Raw genomic sequence first — 19,917 nt, forward strand, 5'->3', positions numbered from 1 at the left:
ATAGAAAAACTGAAGGCAGCTCAATGGACAAAATCTTAACCAAAAACAGAACTACTAAATAATTCTTTAAAGACTAGAGAGAGCGACGTCCAACTCCATAGCCACAGAACCAACCACAGTGTAACGTTATACGGCTCTTTTGATGTGAACTTGTACATCTGGATGACACAGGAAGAAATGTTTATGAACCATCTATATTTTATCATAAACAACGTACTGACATAGGCGAACCAGATGATACAGAAACGCAATTTTGCACGGTTAATATCATAATGCTGTTTAGTCTAAATCTCTACAGGTTTTGTGGTAAAAATCTATTTCAAAAACAATTTTTTTGAAAATATTAAAATTGCTATGGAAATGGCCTTGGAAACCTGCATTTCATTTGTCGAATGGCTGATGAATTTTCATTTCTGATTTGTTGCACACCTGCTTGTGTGTAAGTATCTTTGAAATAGGTAATTTTGTAAACGGGCTACTATAATATATCAAAAAGATTCGTTTGCCGACCTTTGCCTGCGGTGATAACGTTAACAAAGACACTAGTTCTTATCACCTTCTATTGATTTCATAGACAAGGTCGGAAGGTGAGGGAAGAAATCTGACGTCTGGAAATATGAAAGTACAACTTTTCTTTGGTTTGTTCTCCTCCCTCCTTTTCTCCTGCTATGGACATGGCATTGCATCTGATGAAATTGAACATCGGCTCGGTGTGTATGAAATCCAACAAAATTGAAAAGTTTTCAGAGGTTTGAACATTACAATTGTGTTGAATATATTTTTTGTTAGGAATTGTCAATATAATCATGCATTTACTCGGCCATGTTTCATAACTCAAGTTTTTTCCTTCTAGCACTTTTATCATCTGTTAGCAATATCATCATGTCTCACAGAGCTGCTTGATTTCGTCAGTTAACAGTATGGTTTGCTTACAAAGATAATTTGACAAACTCTCTGCATTGTACAAAACATATACTGAGTTGTAGTAAGTCTAGTATCGTATTGATAAGAGTGAAATAGGTCTTGGATTAAATCGATAATAAAGAATACGAGAAGATGAGACCGTCGTTCAAACCAGAGTTTATATTAGACTTTTAGAATATAAGTCATAGAATTTCACGTGACCATTTATTCTTGCTATTCCTTTTATTTACTTTCAGACGCATTGGAGTCATTGGCGTCTACTGTCGATGCGATAGCAGTTGCAAATGGAGAGGAGCTGAAAACAACAGAAGACAACATGGACGAAAAGATGAAACAGTACCACAAAGAAATTATGTCGATAAGTATGTTTATGAAACATATTTAAAAAATTATGTAACATCTAACAAGTTGGACATAACAGATATGAAACTCAGTAACATGTTGAAATATACCATAATTTGCTCTCTTTATAACGGAAATGATGGAAAAAACGACTAAGCTGTTCCTGAAAAATCACGAGGACCATTTTTTAATAATGTCTTGTCTGCGGCCCGATCCACATATATTTATAGACGATAACGATGATTTTTCGGTACACCTGATAGGTGGCATACGGTTATATATTGTCGTGTCAATTATAACATTGAAAAATAATCTGACAAAAAAATATAAAAAAAATGGAAAGTTATTTAATATTCCAGAAAACATTGAATTATTATCAGTACATGACAGAATCTCCGCACTAATTTCATCGATGATATATGATTTCGTTCGTTCAGATAGACGTGCGTCACATCACAATCAAATCGGTTTCTACGTGCGCCTGACAAATTCCAGTTCTGGTGCGGATCATGTCACAAAGGTTCAACCAGTGAAGTTTGATTTTGTGATCACAAATCAAGGCGGGGGATATAACGAGGCCCATGGGAAGTTTACCTGTCCTGTCAACGGTCTGTACCAGTTCGCCACCACCATCCCGTCAGCAGCCAGAGCCATCATTGATTGCGGGCTGGTAAAGAACGACCACCTATTGGCGCGTCTCCATGGCAACACAAAAGGATATGACCAAGCGTCGCAGGTGCTGGTCATTGAATGTGCTGCCCGCCGGAGACAAGGTTTGGGTTAGACATCTACACGGTACTCATGATTCGGGGAGAATTTCAACCCATTACGAATGGGCAACCTTTTCCGGCCATCTTATTGCTGCATTGTAAACATCATTCAATAAAAAAATATCGTCATATTTGAAGATTCCTTTTAATTTTGTTCTGTCTTTATATTAACAGCAATATTATTTCCATAAAATTATTATCCTTGAAATTGGAATTTCCTTTAAAGCTGTATCGGAATCAAACAAGAAGACTAGAATCTACCGGTCTGCTATATATGAATAGTTTCAAATACAACATTTCCCCAAACAGGTAGACATATCTAGAGCATTAAAATTCCATTTCAAGGCCTCATTATTTCTGTCCCTTCTGTTCAATTCACACCTATTATCTGATAGCTGAATCGATCCCATTGCATCTAGATCTGCTCTTTGTCGTCTTGTCGTCATGGCTCTATGTATCAACCATCAGTTCTTGTTTGGGGATGCGGACGAAACCACAAAACGAAGCCAGAAGCAGAATGGCAGAGAGGCTATCTCCATTGATTAACCCGTCCTCTAACAGATAAATGTCACTGTCCAGCTTTCAGTCTCTTGCTGCTGTGTTGAAAATCAAATGGCAATGCATTTTGCCATCGTTCGTGACATTATGAAATGACGGATGTCGCCTATAGTTTCCAGTCCCTTAACTGCATCTGGTATAGTCAATGATTCTTTTTACTGAGTGAACCAACCTTGTATTAATGCTGAGCATGAAACTTGAACATTTAAAACATTTGGTTGATTGACCCAGTACAATGGAGAATCTACAAACGTAATTCAGAAAAGATACTTCTTCACTTATAAACAGATTGCCTTAAAGAACTAACGACAAAAAGTAATTTGATCTTTAAAAGGTCGAGATGTTTGAAACAAAATTTCAGTATACCAATTAATAAGACAATTCAAGTTTTAAAAAAAGGATTTATTATGATAGAGCTTGCTGCATGTTTTTTTTTTTTTTTTTCATACAAGAACGACATGTGACGATAATTGAAAAATTGTTACATTATGTAGTTAATTTCCATATGATAGACGCAGAACTATCAAAAGGACATATTGATCTACCAACCTAGCAGTATAAAGGTATAGCCATGCAAACTAAAATAACCTTGCTTTTTCTGTTCTCCGAAATTCAGTATGACACCACTTTTAATGAAGCAGGTACAAGGTATCAACTAACAAGCTAGGAGAGGAAAGTAGTCATTCCGTTCTGAAAAATTATAGTGAATGCCACTCCTGATGTTAATTCAGTTCTTTTTAGACAATAATTATAATATAGATGCAAATTCTGCGCTAAGATATAGCAACAGCATATTCAGAGGTATAAAAGATGAAACCAAATGTAATTAATATTTAACAAAACAACATCAAGGATAAATTTTCCCATCAGATTGTTAAGTTTATTGTCCACTTACATTGTTTATATTTGTACAGTAAATTGCATGGCATTAAAACAGATTTACTTAATACACCAACGAATAAACCCAGCATTGATACCTTTCTGTGTGTATTATGCAAAGTAATAAACCCATTGCCATTTTTTCTTTAGATAAAACGCCGTTATAGTACTCCCAGCTACTACATAAATTAATACTGTGTTAATCATCAAATTATATTATTTGATTATTTCAAATTAATTTCAATGTTCATAACTTGAAAAAGTCTCTATCCGACGCGAGAGTGATCTTGTACCCTATGGACATGTCCACACAACTGTCCAAAATGGTGTCTCGCTTGCCAGTGAATGACAGGTAGGGTGAAATTCTATCTACGACACTGAATGTAGTCACTTACCTCATATAGAATTCTTATTGAATCCTGTTTCAACTCTCTACGGACATTGGAAGGGAGTTGAAACCAATAATCGTCAAGTACGCTGAGTTCTGGCAGCGTCATTAGAGTGTTGCATCCAGTTGCCGTACCATGTTGTATAAGTACTAAATAAATATGATTGATATTATCAAATTGATTAAAAAATGTCCTTGCTAAAGTTGAATGTACAATAATATTACTTACCTTAATCACTCTATGGTGCAAAAATGTCTTCATATCTTTCCATTTATGTTTCTTTTTGTATATATTTTTTGTTGTTGCTATTGCTGTTGTTGTTGGAATGCTAAACATCCGGGTACTGATTATCAATTATTTCTTTGCATAACTTCTTATCACTCACATTTTTTTCCTGAATACTTTATTGCAGAGGGCGCGGTTTTTAATACTTACCTTTTCTACATGTCTGGTATTACCTGATGCCGACTGATGCAATATGCCATCGAATTAAAACCGGCGCCTTCTATGACAAATCCGTTACCACACCATTACATAAACGCGTAGATCCACTGACTGTATATGCGGTAAACCTAGTATTCCTCTATCAATGGAAAGCCTTACCTGTAATTATGTGCATTTTTCTTTATATTAATGGTATAATCATAAAAGGGTCAGATAATACCCATGTCCATGGACTACCTAAGTTATGGTATGTCTTACTACTTTCTATTATATCATTAAACATCCTCTTAAGTCTGCTCGATCTTCTTGTACAATGTGGAGATATTGAACAAAATCCAGGTCCTCCTTCAGACGATGAACATATAAGTCTTGTGCACTACAACGTACAGAGCATCCTACCTAAAATTGATGTGTTATTTACAGAACTTAATGTGTTTGACGTGCTGGCATTCACTGAAACCTGGCTAAACCCTATGAACGAGTCGTTGAACGACCTAATTAATGACGATTTTTATCCTCCTTTTTTTCATAGCAGGCAAGATAGAATTGGCGGCGGCGTTGCGGTATACGTTCGGAAAAAAATAATTGTTAAACGGCGTACAGATCTCGAGGTAAGGAACATCGAAAGTGTTTGGCTAGAATTAAAGCTAGGATCACAGAAACTTTTACTCGGTACTTTTTATCGCCCACCAAACGCTACCGACCAATATTGGGATATGATCCACTATTCTCTAGAATTAGCATTTAATATCGGCATTACTAACATTATCATTACTGGAGATTTGAATGACAATATACTATCAACGAGCAATAGTGCCCTTAAAAACATTATGCACCAATTCGACCTAAAGCAGTTAATTACTGAGCCAACACATTTTACCGAAACTTCAAGTTCCTTACTTGACGTGTTCCTCGTCAACAATTGTGATATTGTTGAACATTCGTATGTAGGTGATCCATTTCTAAATTGCAACCTGAGATATCACTGTCCCATATATGCCTATTTGAAATTTAAACGACCACCAAATAATAAATGTATTGAACGTCGTATATGGCTATATAAAGATTGCGATTTTTCCAATTATCGTGATAAATTGAGTAATGTCAACTGGAACGAAACAGAGGCATTATCAGTTGATAACACTGCAGATTGTCTTTCTATGACGATATCAAGAGTTGCCTTAGATACTATACCAAATAAAGTGATAATACTACGAAAACATGATCCTCCCTGGATACATAATAATATACGTAAATTAATCAGAGCTAGAAAAAGAATCCATGCTAAAGCTAAACATACACAAAATCCTCTACACTGGGATAAATTCAGGAAAGTAAGAAATGCCTGTGTCGATGCTATCCGCAATGCAAAAAATAATTACTATAATAGAATATCCTCCCAGTTACAATCTACATCTAGTTCGTCCAGAAAATGGTGGAAAACCCTGAACTCCCTAACAAAGTTCTCATGCAAAACAACTGACATACCAACTTTGAATTACAATAATATCGAATACACCACTGACAAAGAAAAGGCCAATATACTTAATGACTATTTCGTCCAACAAACTGAACTTGACGATTCACATCAAACTCTACCGAATATTAATGATAATCATACCTTTAAACTTGATGAAATCAATATCACACCCCAAGACGTGTCTGACGCCATTGATATGATAGATGCTTCTAAAGCAACCGGACCCGATATGATTAGTGGCAAATTATTAAAAGAAGGCAAACGACAATTAATAGGACCTCTTTGTAATCTTTTTAATAAATCATTAAGTAATCAATGTTATCCCGATGTATGGAAAAGGGCAAACGTAATCCCCATATTTAAAAAGGACGACCCAAGTACTGTCTCCAATTATCGTCCAATCTCACTAATAAGTATAATAGGTAAAGTAATGGAAAGGTGCATTTTTAAACATGTTCATAACTTTCTGCGTGATTCTTCCTTTTTCACTGAGCACCAATCAGGATTTAGAAGTGGTGATTCTGCTGTAAATCAACTGTTAAATATCACTAACGACATTGGTAGAGCATTAGATCACGGAAAGGAAGTACAAATTATTTTTCTAGATATAAGTAAAGCGTTTGATCGCGTTTGGCACAAGGGATTACTATATAAACTAAACAATGCAGGCATTACGGGAAACATTCTGGGGTGGTTTAAAAGTTATCTCTCTAGTAGAAAACAACGAGTTGTAATTAATGGAGAATTTTCAGATTATAGCACTATTAAATCTGGCGTTCCTCAAGGCTCCATATTAGGACCTTTACTGTTTTTAATATTTATTAATGATATAGTATCGGATATAAGCAGTATCATCAAACTATTCGCCGATGACACTACTCTTTATCTAGTGATAGATAATGCAATTAATGCAGCTAATGTTATAAATAACGATCTCTACAAAATTCAATCATGGGCCACTCAGTGGTTAGTCACTTTTAATGCAAATAAAACAGAATCGTTATTAGTCAGTAAAAAAGTTACAAAAAGTAATCTCCCGCAAATAAGTATGAACAATACTAACGTAAACCCAGTTATATCTCATAAGCATTTAGGTCTATATTTTAACACTGAATTGAGTTGGACTAATCATGTCGACAGTATTATTTCAAAAGCATCCAAAAGACTTGCAGTATTACGAAAACTTAAATTTTGTCTTGACCGAAACACTTTAGAACGTATATATTTCTCATATATTATGCCTATACTTGAGTATGCTGACGTCGTATGGGACTCTCTTCCACTTTTTTGAACAATAAATTAGAATCAATACACAAGGAATCAGCAAGAATAGTTACTGGGGCAACAAAATTAGTTAGTATTGACCTTTTATATAAAGATACAGGTTGGGATACACTAGCAGAACGTAGGAAAAAACACAAAATAATAAAGCTTCATAACATAATTCATCATCATACTCCTCCTTCTCTTTCAAATTTACAACCTAGAAGAAATTCTGAAGTAAATGTACATAGCCTAAGAACTAGGCAATCAAACCTTTTATACACTATTAAGACTAACACTAGTTCTTATCAAAATTCTTTCCTTCCTACCACTATTCACCTGTGGAACGAACTTCCAACTTCCATTAGAGATAACCCCTCCGTAATTGCCTTAAAAAACATATCTTGATAGAAATAGAAGTAAACCGCCTAGTTATCGATTCTGCGGGAACCGTAAATCCCAAATATATCTTACCAGACTTCGATTACAATGTAGTAGCTTAAAAGCACATCTCTTTGATAAAAATCTTAACGATGATCATTTTTGTACATGTGGATATATTGAGGACAACTTTCATTTTTTGTTTGCTTGTGAAAAATATATAAATTTAAGAGAACGATATATTTGGACGCTGAATTATGACTTAAATACCACTTGTTTACTATGGGGAAGTCCAAACCTTACTGTACAACAAAATGAAGAGATTATCTTGGCTGTTCAACAATTTATTATAAAGAGTGAGAGTTTTGGCTAATCATGTAATTACTCTAATTTTTTTATGATGTAACTAAGTAAACTATGCCAAGCATATACCTTGTCAATATCCGTATTCATTAAGTCCTACATGTCACAATTATATTTTATTTATACATATGTGATTGCAACTAGTTGTAACCTGTTTACTATAAAGTAAATGCATGAATCTATTACTCATATAAATATATGTATAGATTAATCTACCTTGGTCAATACTTGTGCTCTATTAAGGTCTTACTTGCAATTTTTATATTTCATGTTTGCATACGAATGATTACAATGCTCTGTATTTACTGTACATAACTAAATGTAGTTTGTTTACTATAAAGATAATTTACACGAGTGAACTGTACTCTATAAAGGTCCTAAGCTTAAAGTTTACAGTTTATTTCTTTATTGTATAAGTGTAATTGTAATGATTATAATTACATAAACATGTTGTAATTTGTGTATTATAAAGTCAAATACAATATTAATATTGTTCCTTTACTAGGTTTACCCTCCTTTTACATATGCATACGTACGCGTACGTACAGATGGTTCGAGATACAATGTATATATTCTCTGTCTATAACCATACCATTTACATGACATAGGATATGCTATTTCTGTATACAATTGTAAATAATTATGGAAATCTGGATCAGTACCCGGATAGTAACACTGTTGTTTATCCATAGCTTTTTTTTCTACTCTACTTTATAAGATATACGCCTACCACAAATAAGGAGATGGTTTTACATAAGCTTAAAGCTTGTTACCAAATCCTAATGTACATCATTGAATTGTATTCTACATGTATTGTCTTATCTTTGAATAAAATATTGTTTAAACTAATGTTCATAACTTCCTGAATCCTGTATATAAATGTATTGATCACAGCTGAATTTTGCAAATAAAACAAAATTACCTATATCATACACACATTTAATCGACATTAAAATATACCTTGAACGTAAAATACATAATAAGGGTGTACACACATATGGTGGAAAATTAGTGTAAAACAAACAAAAATAAACATTGTGGTATCAAATACAGACAAAATAACAACATCTCATATCTGCAAATAAGCATGGCTTATGAAAACATGGCCATTTTTACAATAAACCCTCTTCACTAATCGTCATTTTTTTCAGAAATAGTTTGCTACTTGCAACGTACCCATTATATTATCCCTTTAAAAACAAATAAGTTAATTTAAATTAATATATATTTTACAAAAAAAGATGGGCTTCTTTGAGAAAATCCATGCAGTAATAAAAACTAGAGCTGTATACATGAATACAGTATGAATGCATTACATACATTTGAGAGAAAAAAATGGAAATCTGTAAAATACATGAATTAGGATAAAAAGTATTTAAAATAAACAAGAAAGGAATATAACCAAAAAAATAAACTACGAAAATATAGCTTAGTATTATGTTATATTTTAAAGAAATCATCCAGTCGTATTAATTGCATATTTCAAAAATATATCCTTTGGAATTAAAATGATGTAAATGTGATGAGGAAAGATAGATTTAGCGGTGCATTGAAAAGTAAAACAGTGATATAGTTTATAAAATATACAGTAGATAACAAAGAACATATCACAACACATAACATAGACAATATATTAAAGATACATATAAAAATATAATTATAGTGTTTTACATACAAAACTGTACTGTTGCATTCATGAAGAGATTGCTTTTTGAAGACTGAGTTATCTATCATACAGTGCAAAATACATTGAACAAGTTTTATTGTGCTTATAATTATAAACAAGGTTTGTTTTTTTTTGGTCACCACAGGTTTGCTTATGTTTTACTGTACATTTTATCCTTGAAGTACAGTATTACTTATAATTATCTTCCTTTTTTTAAATTTGAAAACAAACTTATATTTGATACAAACAGATAATCTGCTTTCTAAATATCTAGGCCAATATTAGAAATACAAAAGTATTTCCACCATTGTAATTGCTTATATTTCTCAAAAAGTGATTATTCTTTGTTGTCAAAAGATCAAATAATTTAAGATGAGATTAGTATTGCATGCATATAATAATGATTGTTTATTGGTTGAGCAAACTATTTATTTTTTAATATCACATATTCATTTTAATTTACAATAGTATAAATTATCATTAAGTTATTTCTTTTAATTTACTTTATTACATACACCACAATAAACAAAAAATAGCTCTTAAGATTCTTTTTTTTAAATGATCTATTTAGAGGGAAAACTAATTAGGATAACAATGACATATCAATAATTGATAACTATGTATTCCTTTATAACATCATGCCCACACAATGACTCTGGAAATGATTGCAAATTGTACAAGTAGGACTTCACATGCTTCAAAAGCTGCTTTATCCAAACTTTGATACAATTTGAGGTAAAAAGTGAAATTGATAACATTATCCTGAAATCTACTGAATTATACAGATTACAGAAAAAACATTTCATTTGACATTTTTTGTTCCTAATTGGCAGTGGGAATTTATTTCATCATTTTAATTTCTTTTCAAGTACCAACATGAATTTGATGTAGGTTTGCACATTTATGAAACTACATTTGACACAAAGTAGGCAATTACTAATAGTTTTGAAATTTCGGAAAGATTTTATCAAAATAATACAAAAATAGATACAAAAACCATGAAATTCTATAATGGAAATTTCAATCAAAGCAATAAATATCAGGAACTACTAAAGTAGTTGTTATCAATTTGGCCAACAGTTCATGTCAAGCATGTCAAGCATGACTCATCAACGGTAGATTAAAAGGCCCCCAAGTTTCTTCTGTTTATTTCATTTTGTTCATTACAGCGTTCATCAGTTTCTTGGTATGTTTCTCCCAAACATTGAAGTCCTCCTGAAATTTACTGAAGGGTACAGCTTTCTCCTGTAGGTCTTCCACTGTGATCACACGGTCATATACAGGGTGGTCGCGTAACCATTGTGACAATTTGATCTGTACCTCATCAGCCTCCTTGTTCAGACTTATAGATTGGAGGGTGCTCACCAGGTGCTCAAAGCACACATGGACCCACTTCAAATATACCCCACATGTTTCTGCAAGACAATTTAAATAAATTCAAGTGACTCTAAATTGATTTTTCATGTTATTATGGCATATTCCTTTACCTTGACATATTTTCATCATTTTCTGGTCGCGAATGATAAGCTTAAGCCTTAAACAGCTACCTTCAATATCAGCCAGAGCTATGTAATGGATTAAAACATGGCAAATTTCAATGTGATTATCCAATTTTTTCATATTTAATATCAACCATAACTATGATCATCCGATTTCTTCGTTTCTAATATCAACCAATTTTATCACCTTTTCTCATGATAAATGAATATAAGTAATTTTCAAAAAACTTTGATTCTTTGTGTAGTTATCAGTATTTATATGTTTCATTGAAAGTTACCTAAGTTGTAGATGACATCATTGAACATGAGGATAGCTTCTTTAGGCTTGTCAAATATCTTGTAGAAGGTGCCCAGTGTAGCCATTGCCAGCAGGCGGAAGTTGCTGCTCGGGCTAAGGCACACCTTGAAAACCACAGCACTCTTATACAGCATCTTCTCTGCTTCTGGTAGTCTACAAAACATTTATGAAACACACCCTAGTGAGCATATAGCTAAGGAAATAAAGAAATTTTATTCTTCAAAAACTTATTTAATCATCATTGTTGTATGAAATGCCTATCCTTGGCATGAATTTCTAACCAATAATTATATATATGTATATAATAATGCACTGTTTGTAGAATATCGTGCCATGTCCCTGTGTGCTTTTCACATTCTGATATATCTCTAATCTTAATGATAGCAAGAATAGTCACATTTAAGAGAACACAGTACCTGTTTGTCCTCAACCAGTATTCACTACTTCATGTAAAAGTTGATGATGTTTTAATATGTTGAGATAAAGAAAATAACTTTTCCATCCATTTGCAGTTTTGTAATGATAGTGGGAGCATCTTCAGGGGGAGAATCAATATTTTGTTTGATAAAATTACAGCAGTATAGTGAACCTACCGGTCCATCTTGGAGTAGATCTGCCCCAATAAGGAGTACATCTGTGCAGCTCTCACACTCAGGTCCCCATAAAATTCCTCAACAATACCAATAGCAATCTTAGCCTCGGTCTCCGCCAAAGTCAAGGTCGCATTCATCATATCCTTTGAGGAGTGGAGGGCTTTCCATTGGAGGGATGTGGCTTTATTTAGACAAAATAAAACAAATGAATTTACACAAAACAAAAAAAAATACATTTCATATGCTTTGTCATGTTTTCTATCACTTATTTCATCACTTGTAACAAAAGTTCCTGCATGTTGCCAGAATGTATTTCATCCTAATTTTACCAAGAATCTCATGAAAAGTACCAATACGGATGTACATGTCACAATTAAAGCACTCATACCCAGTAATCATCAAAAAATGAAAACTAACCAGGGTACCTTTTTGTTAATTATTAATAGAATTTAACCTCTACTTGTACATTTATACATTCTATACCCTGTTGTTTTTTAAAAATGTATTTAGGGTGACAAGGGTATGATGATTTAAAGTGATGACAAACAGAAGTGTGATATTACCTGCTGTATGGAGGAAGAGATACAGCATTGGGTGATTGTCCCTGAGTAGAATACGAGCCTTCCTCAAGCCCTCATTAGCGTGTTCATTATAGTTAAACTCGTCAAACTTCTGGAGGACAAGCATGGCCTTACATACAGCACGGTGAGCGAGTGCTGTCATGATCATATCACAGCCGTAGATCTTATGTGCCACTGCCAACGCATGCTGGGGGAGGGGAGATAATTCATGGTAAATACATTGGTTGATCTTTTCTATATGCTATAAAGTATTTGTTTATTGCTTGACCATAGCCATGTTAATGCTTTGAAATTTAAATTGACATCAAGATCATTATTACTTTAAAGTGAAATGTCGGGCAATGAAAACCAGTTTAGATGTGTTCAATGGCCTTTCAAAAGTCATTATATATCAAAACTCTGTTTAAAAGTTCTGCTTACGTTGTCCAGTTTTTACAATTGAAATTATGGAAAGGCCCCATGTAACTTTAGCACAGTTCTATAAATAAATTCTGAAAGTGTGGCTGTGCAGGAATGTCAACAAGAATATAACCAGCCGGAAGGATGTTTTAGGATTCCTGATGATATAAATCAATTTCTCCGCATGCAGAGCGAATTTGATGGGAAATTTTATTTTTCTATTTCATGAGAAATTATACATGTACTGGATATACATTTTGTATCAAAACCATTTTTACCAATTTTTGCCTTCCTTTGCCCGACTATTTACTTTAAAGTGTTTTCTCCGTGTTTCTACAATATGCTTCAACATTGTATAAAAGACTTAACTGAATTGCATAGCTATGTACATCATATGCTAGCTAATAAGATATGTCTTGTTACATCTCAGGGCCAAGATTGATATCATTATATTAATGTATCATAAACTGCTTTTTATAATATATTATACAACATAAATATTGGCATTATAGAGTAAACAGAGCTGAGAGGTCACTGTCAAGAGGAAATTTCAAGTTGTAAATTATCTCCCCTTAACTTAGATTGCCCACAAAATGTTACGTTGAGTTGAAAATATACTCCTGCATTTTCTCCCTCATGAGAACTTTCAAAAAGTTGGAAGACAGCTACCTAGGGTATGCTTACCAGAGCAACATCTAGACCCGCCTGGTCCTGTTTGAATTCATTTGAGAAGTGACAGAAAGCCAGCAGTGCCTTCAGGTACATTGGATGCCGGGGCCCAAACATGGATCTGGTAGAGAATTTAAGTATCATTAGAATAAACAAACTGAGGATGGTACCTCACAAATCTCTTTTATTTGAACTTTTCCATTTTACCACTTTTTCAGAGGGATCTAAATTGCTACCAATAATATTGCATCATCTAATTTAGTTTTATGCAAAAGTGGTATTTTTTATCTTCTACATGTGATATTTTGTTTTTACTTTGACAGGCAACCAACAAGTACTAGAATATTAGAATATTTGTTTTTCAAAATTCCTCACTTGCTATCAGATTTCAAAAACAATTATTTTTTCAGTATGATTAAATTAATGAATCATGACAGCCTCAAAAACAAATTAAATCTACAATTAGTTTTACACTGCTGACCATGATTTATTATGTTACATTTGTGTTATAGCGTCTAAATAACAAATTTACCAAGCTGAACAGCATGGAGAGCTATATAAAGATCTAACTTGGCCCTTACAGACTAACCTAGCCTGCTTCTTGACGCTAACAGACTCATCTGGCCTGCTGCTTGGCCCTAACAGACTCACATGGCCTGCTGCTTGGCCCTATCAGACTCACATGGCCTGCTGCTTGGCCCTATCAGACTCACATGGCCTGCTGCTTGGCCCTAACAGACTCACATGGCCTGCTGCTTGGCCCTATCAGACTCACATGGCCTGCTGCTTGGCCCTAACAGACTCACATGGCCTGCTGCTTGGCCCTAACAGACTCACATTGCCTGCTGCTTGGCCCTAACAGACTCACCTGACCTGCTGCTTAGCCCTAACAGACTCACCTGACCTGCTGCTTGGCCCAAACAGACTCACCTAGTCTGCTTGGGCCCTAACAGACTCACCTGGCCTTCTTCTTGGCCCTAACAGACTCATCTGGCCTGCTGCTTGGCCCTAACAGACTCACCTGGCCTGCTGCTTGGACCCTAACAGACTCATTTGGCCTGCTGCTAATGGCCCTAACAGACTCACTAGGCCTGCTGCTTGGCCCTAACAGACTTACATGACCTGCAGCTTGGCCCTAACAGACTTACCTGACCTGCTGCTTGGGCCCTAACAGACTCACCTGGCCTGCTGCTAATGGCCCTAACAGACTCACCTGGCCTGCTGAACAGCATGGATAGCCAATGTCTCAGCTCGCTTCACTTGCCACTTGGAGCTGTAGGCTATAACAGCTGTACATAGAATGTTGATCACATTGACACAGTCTGTCTCCTGCACCTCCTACCAAAACATAAAGAAGTTCATGAGGATGTCTTTATGATGTATCTTAGATAATTATAGATATCAAATAATTTACAATTACAGTATCACAGTTCTTCTTGAGTGGGTCGTAATAGATCAAGTGAAAAACTGATTGATTACATCATATCTACGAGTAATTTTATATTAGGGTATCCTATTAAACATTAAATTTATTTTGCAATTTTTCTGAAGTTAAAATAAAATGATTTAATGTTATAGGAAGCTCTGTATATTTCTGTGAAAGACAGCAGAATATACTATAAAAATGTATCTTCTTCCACAACAATCAAATTTTAGCACATAGTAATTGATTGGGAACAGTATGTTATAAGTTAGTGCATTGATTAATTTGAATTTTCACATTATGTTAAGATAGCAATGATACAGAAAATTCACTCAGCACATGCACAATTTTGTTTCAATGCTTTAATTTCTGATGCAAAAAGCACTAAAATAAATCTTTCCTATTGGTTTATAATTCTTTTTACCTTTAAAGCTCTTTGTGCCCAAGAATAAGCAGCATTTATGGATCCTCGTTCCAGATTCATCTGACAAATCTCATTGTAAATCGCAGCCTTTGGTATCAAATCTTGTCCAAACGACATCATGTTGATTTTCCATGTCATCTCAGTTGCCATCATGTAAGCATTGTATGCCCCACTAAAGTCATAGTTCATATTCCGTAATCGCATCAGCTTCACAAAACCATTATATTTTGTCATCCAAGTTTCCATGTTGTCGGTTTGATTAAGGACAACTAGAAGAACTGCCATGATGAGTTCTGCTTCCTTAAAGTATCCAAATTCAGCAAGGAAGTCTATCAAGTGGAACCCTAACTTGATTGCCTGTTTTGTGTCGTCACTTGATTTGGAAGGATCCATCGCTTGCATTATAGAAGAGTAAGAATCCACAATGTCACTGAGTAAATGTACTTCAGAATCCTGAAGATTCCTGAAATATTTGAAATACAGGTGGTAGTTTTCTGAGTCAAATAGAATCTCATGAACCACGTCACACATGCAGAGTTCAAAGCCCTGTGGTAGCTGTTTTCTTCGTCCAAGTACCGCTACAAGCTCCAATTTCCTGATTTTTTTCTAAAGCTTTTGTCTCCAATGCTAGCTGTGCTTTGTCATCTGGGAGAGTAGAGTCTTGAAGGGCCTGGAAATGGTCTTCAGGAACCTATTAATTATTGTACATGTAAAAGTGAATGTTGTAGAAAATGAAATATATTTTCAATAAATTTACAAATTCCTTAACGTCCCTGATTTTGTACAAGGTGATCCTCTATCATTACTAGTTTAATCATAAAAATTAGACCCAAAAGACTTTTTTCTAATTATTAAGTAAAGGAGAAATGTATAAAAGATCTATTTATGTGAATGAGTGACCTAGCTGCTGCTGCCATATTTTATGAAATATAAATGGGACAGGACAGGACAGGATCAGATGGGACAGAACAAATATGTGTAACATTATGCATGTATCCCCCTCCCCACGTTATGGCAGAGGCATAAAGAAAATAATTTTGAAAAAGCAAAATATATATGCAAAAGAATGCTTACAAGTGAACATACAATAATTAATCACCTTACCTGCAGTAGGGATCTGAAGTTATCAGGAGTTGGTACCCACTGTTGGAAGAACCCTTTGACGAGTGTCATGGAGTCCTGGTTGTCTTGATTCCAGGGAGTTAACTTGTCCCCTCTCTCTGGGGCCATGTCCTTGGCCTGTTTCTCTATTTCCCGGTCCTGAGATACTCCCTGTCTTTCGTCGTCAAGGTTGAGGACATTTTGGGGCTTAGACTTATCCTTGTTGTCCTTTGTGATTGGTGGTACTGGATCATAATGAGGCAGTCTCCGCTTGTCCATGCTCTCACTAAATTTTGTTGTTTGAGAAGTTGGACGGTGTATGACGGTGTTATCCAGAAACTCCACCAGAGAACGGTACCTCTTTCTTACCTCTGGACCTGCATCTGGATTCATCATAGTATCTCGGAAGATATTGTACCAATCTGGGATGTTTGTTTTTGAGGGTAGTAAGTCAATGAGGATACGAGCTTTGTCTGCATGAGTAGTACCATGCGATATCTTTCTCTGGTCTGAGTTATTGATGACATTGTGCTCTATCAGGGCCCCTATGATGTGATCAATTTTCAGCTCCTGAACCAAAGCTATCCTGTTGATGCGTAATCTCATCACATTCTGTCTGTCTATGCCTGACATGGTGTCTGTACTTTTTTGGCTGAAAAGACAATATGTATATCCAATTGTTATTTTAGAAAATCCAATTTAAAATTCAGATACATGAAATCAAAGTAGATCTCTGAAATCTACAATGCATTTCAAACATTAGGCATAGGTTTTTATTTTTTAGGAGCCTTTTGCTGAGATAAACATTAAGCTATTTATTTAACAGGAAAGGAGGATCGAAATGTAGCAACTAAGCAGGATTCAAACAATAGAACCACTAGCCAGACAGTCTAAATGTAGATCATATGAGCTACATTATTGTACGTGAACCTGGTTACATACACAAGCCAGTCCAATTTCGCTACATTTACATTCAATTCATTAACCACACAAGCCTGGAAATTTATAGCGGCGTATTAGGGCCACTATATGATTTTATTTATCTTGTACATACAAGTTATCATCTTGCACTTACACCTTAGTACATTGTATCTTAATGTAGTCGTACAACTTAGTATCTTGTACGTGCAAGTTATTATCTTTTACGCACAATTTATAAAATTATGTAATGGCCCTAATACCCCGCCATTGAAATCTGACTGATATATGCATGTAATATATTACAATTTTACAATCAATACTCTAAGCATCTGAACCTGAACTGAATATCTCTATATTGAAACATGTCCATTATGTTCCATAATCTTTATACTTTTTAGAAACAAAGCAAAATTAATATAAACTATTCAATAGACTTAAAAAAAATCGATATGTTCTACTGACATTTGTATACTGCAAACAGTGAAAAGTTAAGAAAAAATAATTGAGGATTAAAATAAATCAAAATGATTACAACTAATTAAGATTTATCAAGTTCATTACTTCCATTGCAATTATGGTTAATGAGAAAAAAAATATGTATTGACTTTTATGAATATTTTCATGCCACCAGTCTTTGGTTAATTAGTGTGATAGACACCTATGATTAGATAAAAACGAAAAAGAGCACCTGTCGCTTCCTTAGCAACGGCAATGTTCTTTCGTGATTAAGGTATGTTCAGCATCATCAACAAGATAAAATCAAGTGGCAAATGTCAGTACTTACTCAGAGAGGATGAATGTATCTTTCCGAATGGTGCCTGCCATTTCAATTTCGTCATAAATTTGTCAAACTGCATAAAGAAACACGTTATTGACTTTTGATACACAAATTTGGGGCACACCTAATGATCGTCTCATAGTTTTTTAAACCCGGAAGTTGAGATAACAACCGTAGCCGGATAGTCCGAATATTTGACATAAATAAATGTGACGTGTGAAACTGGAAATGTATAGCATCATATCCAATATTAAATAAATAGTTATCAAATTACGAAAGAGATAATTGGTTTATTTTGGGAGAAGGTTATTATATCGTGAATTTTATCGTAATCTCCGGAAATTTAATTATTCTGATTTCACTTTTACCTTACAGTAGCATTTACCCGGATGTGGTATTCAGAGCGGCGACTGAACGGGACCACTTAAAATAACAACGAATATGGCTTTGCTACTGGCAATGAAACTTAGCAATGTCTAGTTGCTCTTTAGGGGGTGGATTTTTTTTCTCTGAAATATACGGGGTGAGGACGGCTAAAAAAGTTGTCATATTCGGTCGTATACATTTTGGTCATTTAGAATAATGACCAAATTTCTTAACTGAACGATAACATATCCATATGCATTCCAAGTATGAGAACCAAACTTATTCGAAGATTCTTGTTTGGCCAGTGCCCGAGCTCGAGATAAAATCCATAGCAATTCTTTTGACTGAACAAAGAGACATCGCTGATTGGACACACGTACATGTATTTATGCACACTATTTCTTAGTCAAATAGTGTAACAGACTTTTTTTTTCTTTGGTTTAATTAAACTTCCAAATATTAAAAATCATATTGTAGTTTTATTCTAACAGACTGTATGTCGATTATGTAGTTGTCGTAGAACAGTTATGACAACTTGGGTTAATGAAAGTATGAATCGCCATGGTCAGTGCTGACTTGCAGAGAATGACAAAGCGGAATTATGATGGATGTACTGTTGTCACGGTGTTGCATATGTATGTATAAAATACAGAAAACAAGTTCCAATACAATGCATATATAGGCTATTATTAAATGTTCTTTTTTTATAAAGGCTATATTATATGGAGCAACAGCATTTAATAGATTAATTTACAACAGACACCGTGAAAAACACCATTTTCTCATGCTTCAATCTGACAATTCTTTTAATAATTTTTAATGTTGAAATATGTTTGTTGCATTCAATTTTGTGCTCCATACCAATGAATCATTAACAAGGAGATTATTTATGAAATATTGTCTATTCTACCACTTGCAAGAACAAAACTGATTAAAGTGGAAGCATCCCAAACAAAGCGTTGGCTCCGTGTTTTTTTAATTCGTGTTTGTTTTTTTTCCTTGCTGGCTGGTAGGTTTTTGAGAATCCAAAGGACGCAAAACGAAAAAAACACAACTATGGCCTTAGCTAAAACATAATTTTGCTCCCCCTCCCCCTTAACTTTTGGCGCTTTTCTTGTCAAGGCGAAAATGGCAATAATAAAAACGATCTATTGATATGGAAGGAAATTGGATTTTGAACATCAAATATTAATTTCTTAGCAAAATAGAAATAAAAATTGTGTTTCCATTGTAGCATTATTAATTTGTTAAAAACTTGTTGACCTACAGCACTTTCTGATGACGCCCCCTTAGCATCGTGAACAAGTCATAGATGCACATATCAGATACATACAAAGGTGCAGCTAAATGATAAAATTACTACAAAATGTCTTATGTGCAGTTCCTGGTGTGCGTAGGATTAAGGC

General features: G+C 34.4%; 2 protein-coding genes across 2 annotated transcripts; one reads left to right on the top strand and one right to left on the bottom strand.

Annotated features, from left to right (window-relative positions):
- The first annotated feature begins 352 nt into the window (after positions 1–352).
- LOC138325477 (uncharacterized) lies at positions 353–2,173 on the top strand. Its single transcript, XM_069271161.1, has 3 exons — positions 353–710; positions 1,161–1,286; positions 1,704–2,173. Exons 1-3 carry the CDS (start codon positions 617–619, stop codon positions 2,048–2,050), a joined length of 567 nt encoding a protein of 188 aa, XP_069127262.1. The 5' UTR covers positions 353–616; the 3' UTR covers positions 2,051–2,173.
- Positions 2,174–10,006: 7,833 nt separating this feature from the next.
- Positions 10,007–18,210, bottom strand: LOC138325470 (amyloid protein-binding protein 2-like). Its single transcript, XM_069271152.1, is given in 10 exon segments — positions 10,007–10,874; positions 11,237–11,409; positions 11,850–12,030; positions 12,413–12,617; positions 13,514–13,619; positions 14,712–14,836; positions 15,346–15,948; positions 15,950–16,036; positions 16,450–17,098; positions 18,152–18,210. Coding segments are annotated over 10 exon segments (2,439 nt in total). The 5' UTR covers positions 18,193–18,210; the 3' UTR covers positions 10,007–10,605.
- Between the last annotated feature and the right edge of the window lie 1,707 nt (positions 18,211–19,917).

This window comes from Argopecten irradians, chromosome 6 (assembly GCF_041381155.1).
Source record: "Argopecten irradians isolate NY chromosome 6, Ai_NY, whole genome shotgun sequence".
Lineage (NCBI taxonomy): Eukaryota > Metazoa > Mollusca > Bivalvia > Pectinida > Pectinidae > Argopecten > Argopecten irradians.

Excerpts from the sequence above, each read along its gene's own strand:
- LOC138325477 (XM_069271161.1), top strand. The coding sequence starts at position 617 with ATGAAAGTACAACTTTTCTTTGGTTTGTTCTCCTCCCTCCTTTTCTCC. Across the intron at positions 711-1,160 it reads TGAAATTGAACATCGGCTCG|ACGCATTGGAGTCATTGGCG; the intron begins GTGTGTATGAAA and ends ATTTACTTTCAG. Across the intron at positions 1,287-1,703 it reads CAAAGAAATTATGTCGATAA|ATAGACGTGCGTCACATCAC; the intron begins GTATGTTTATGA and ends TCGTTCGTTCAG.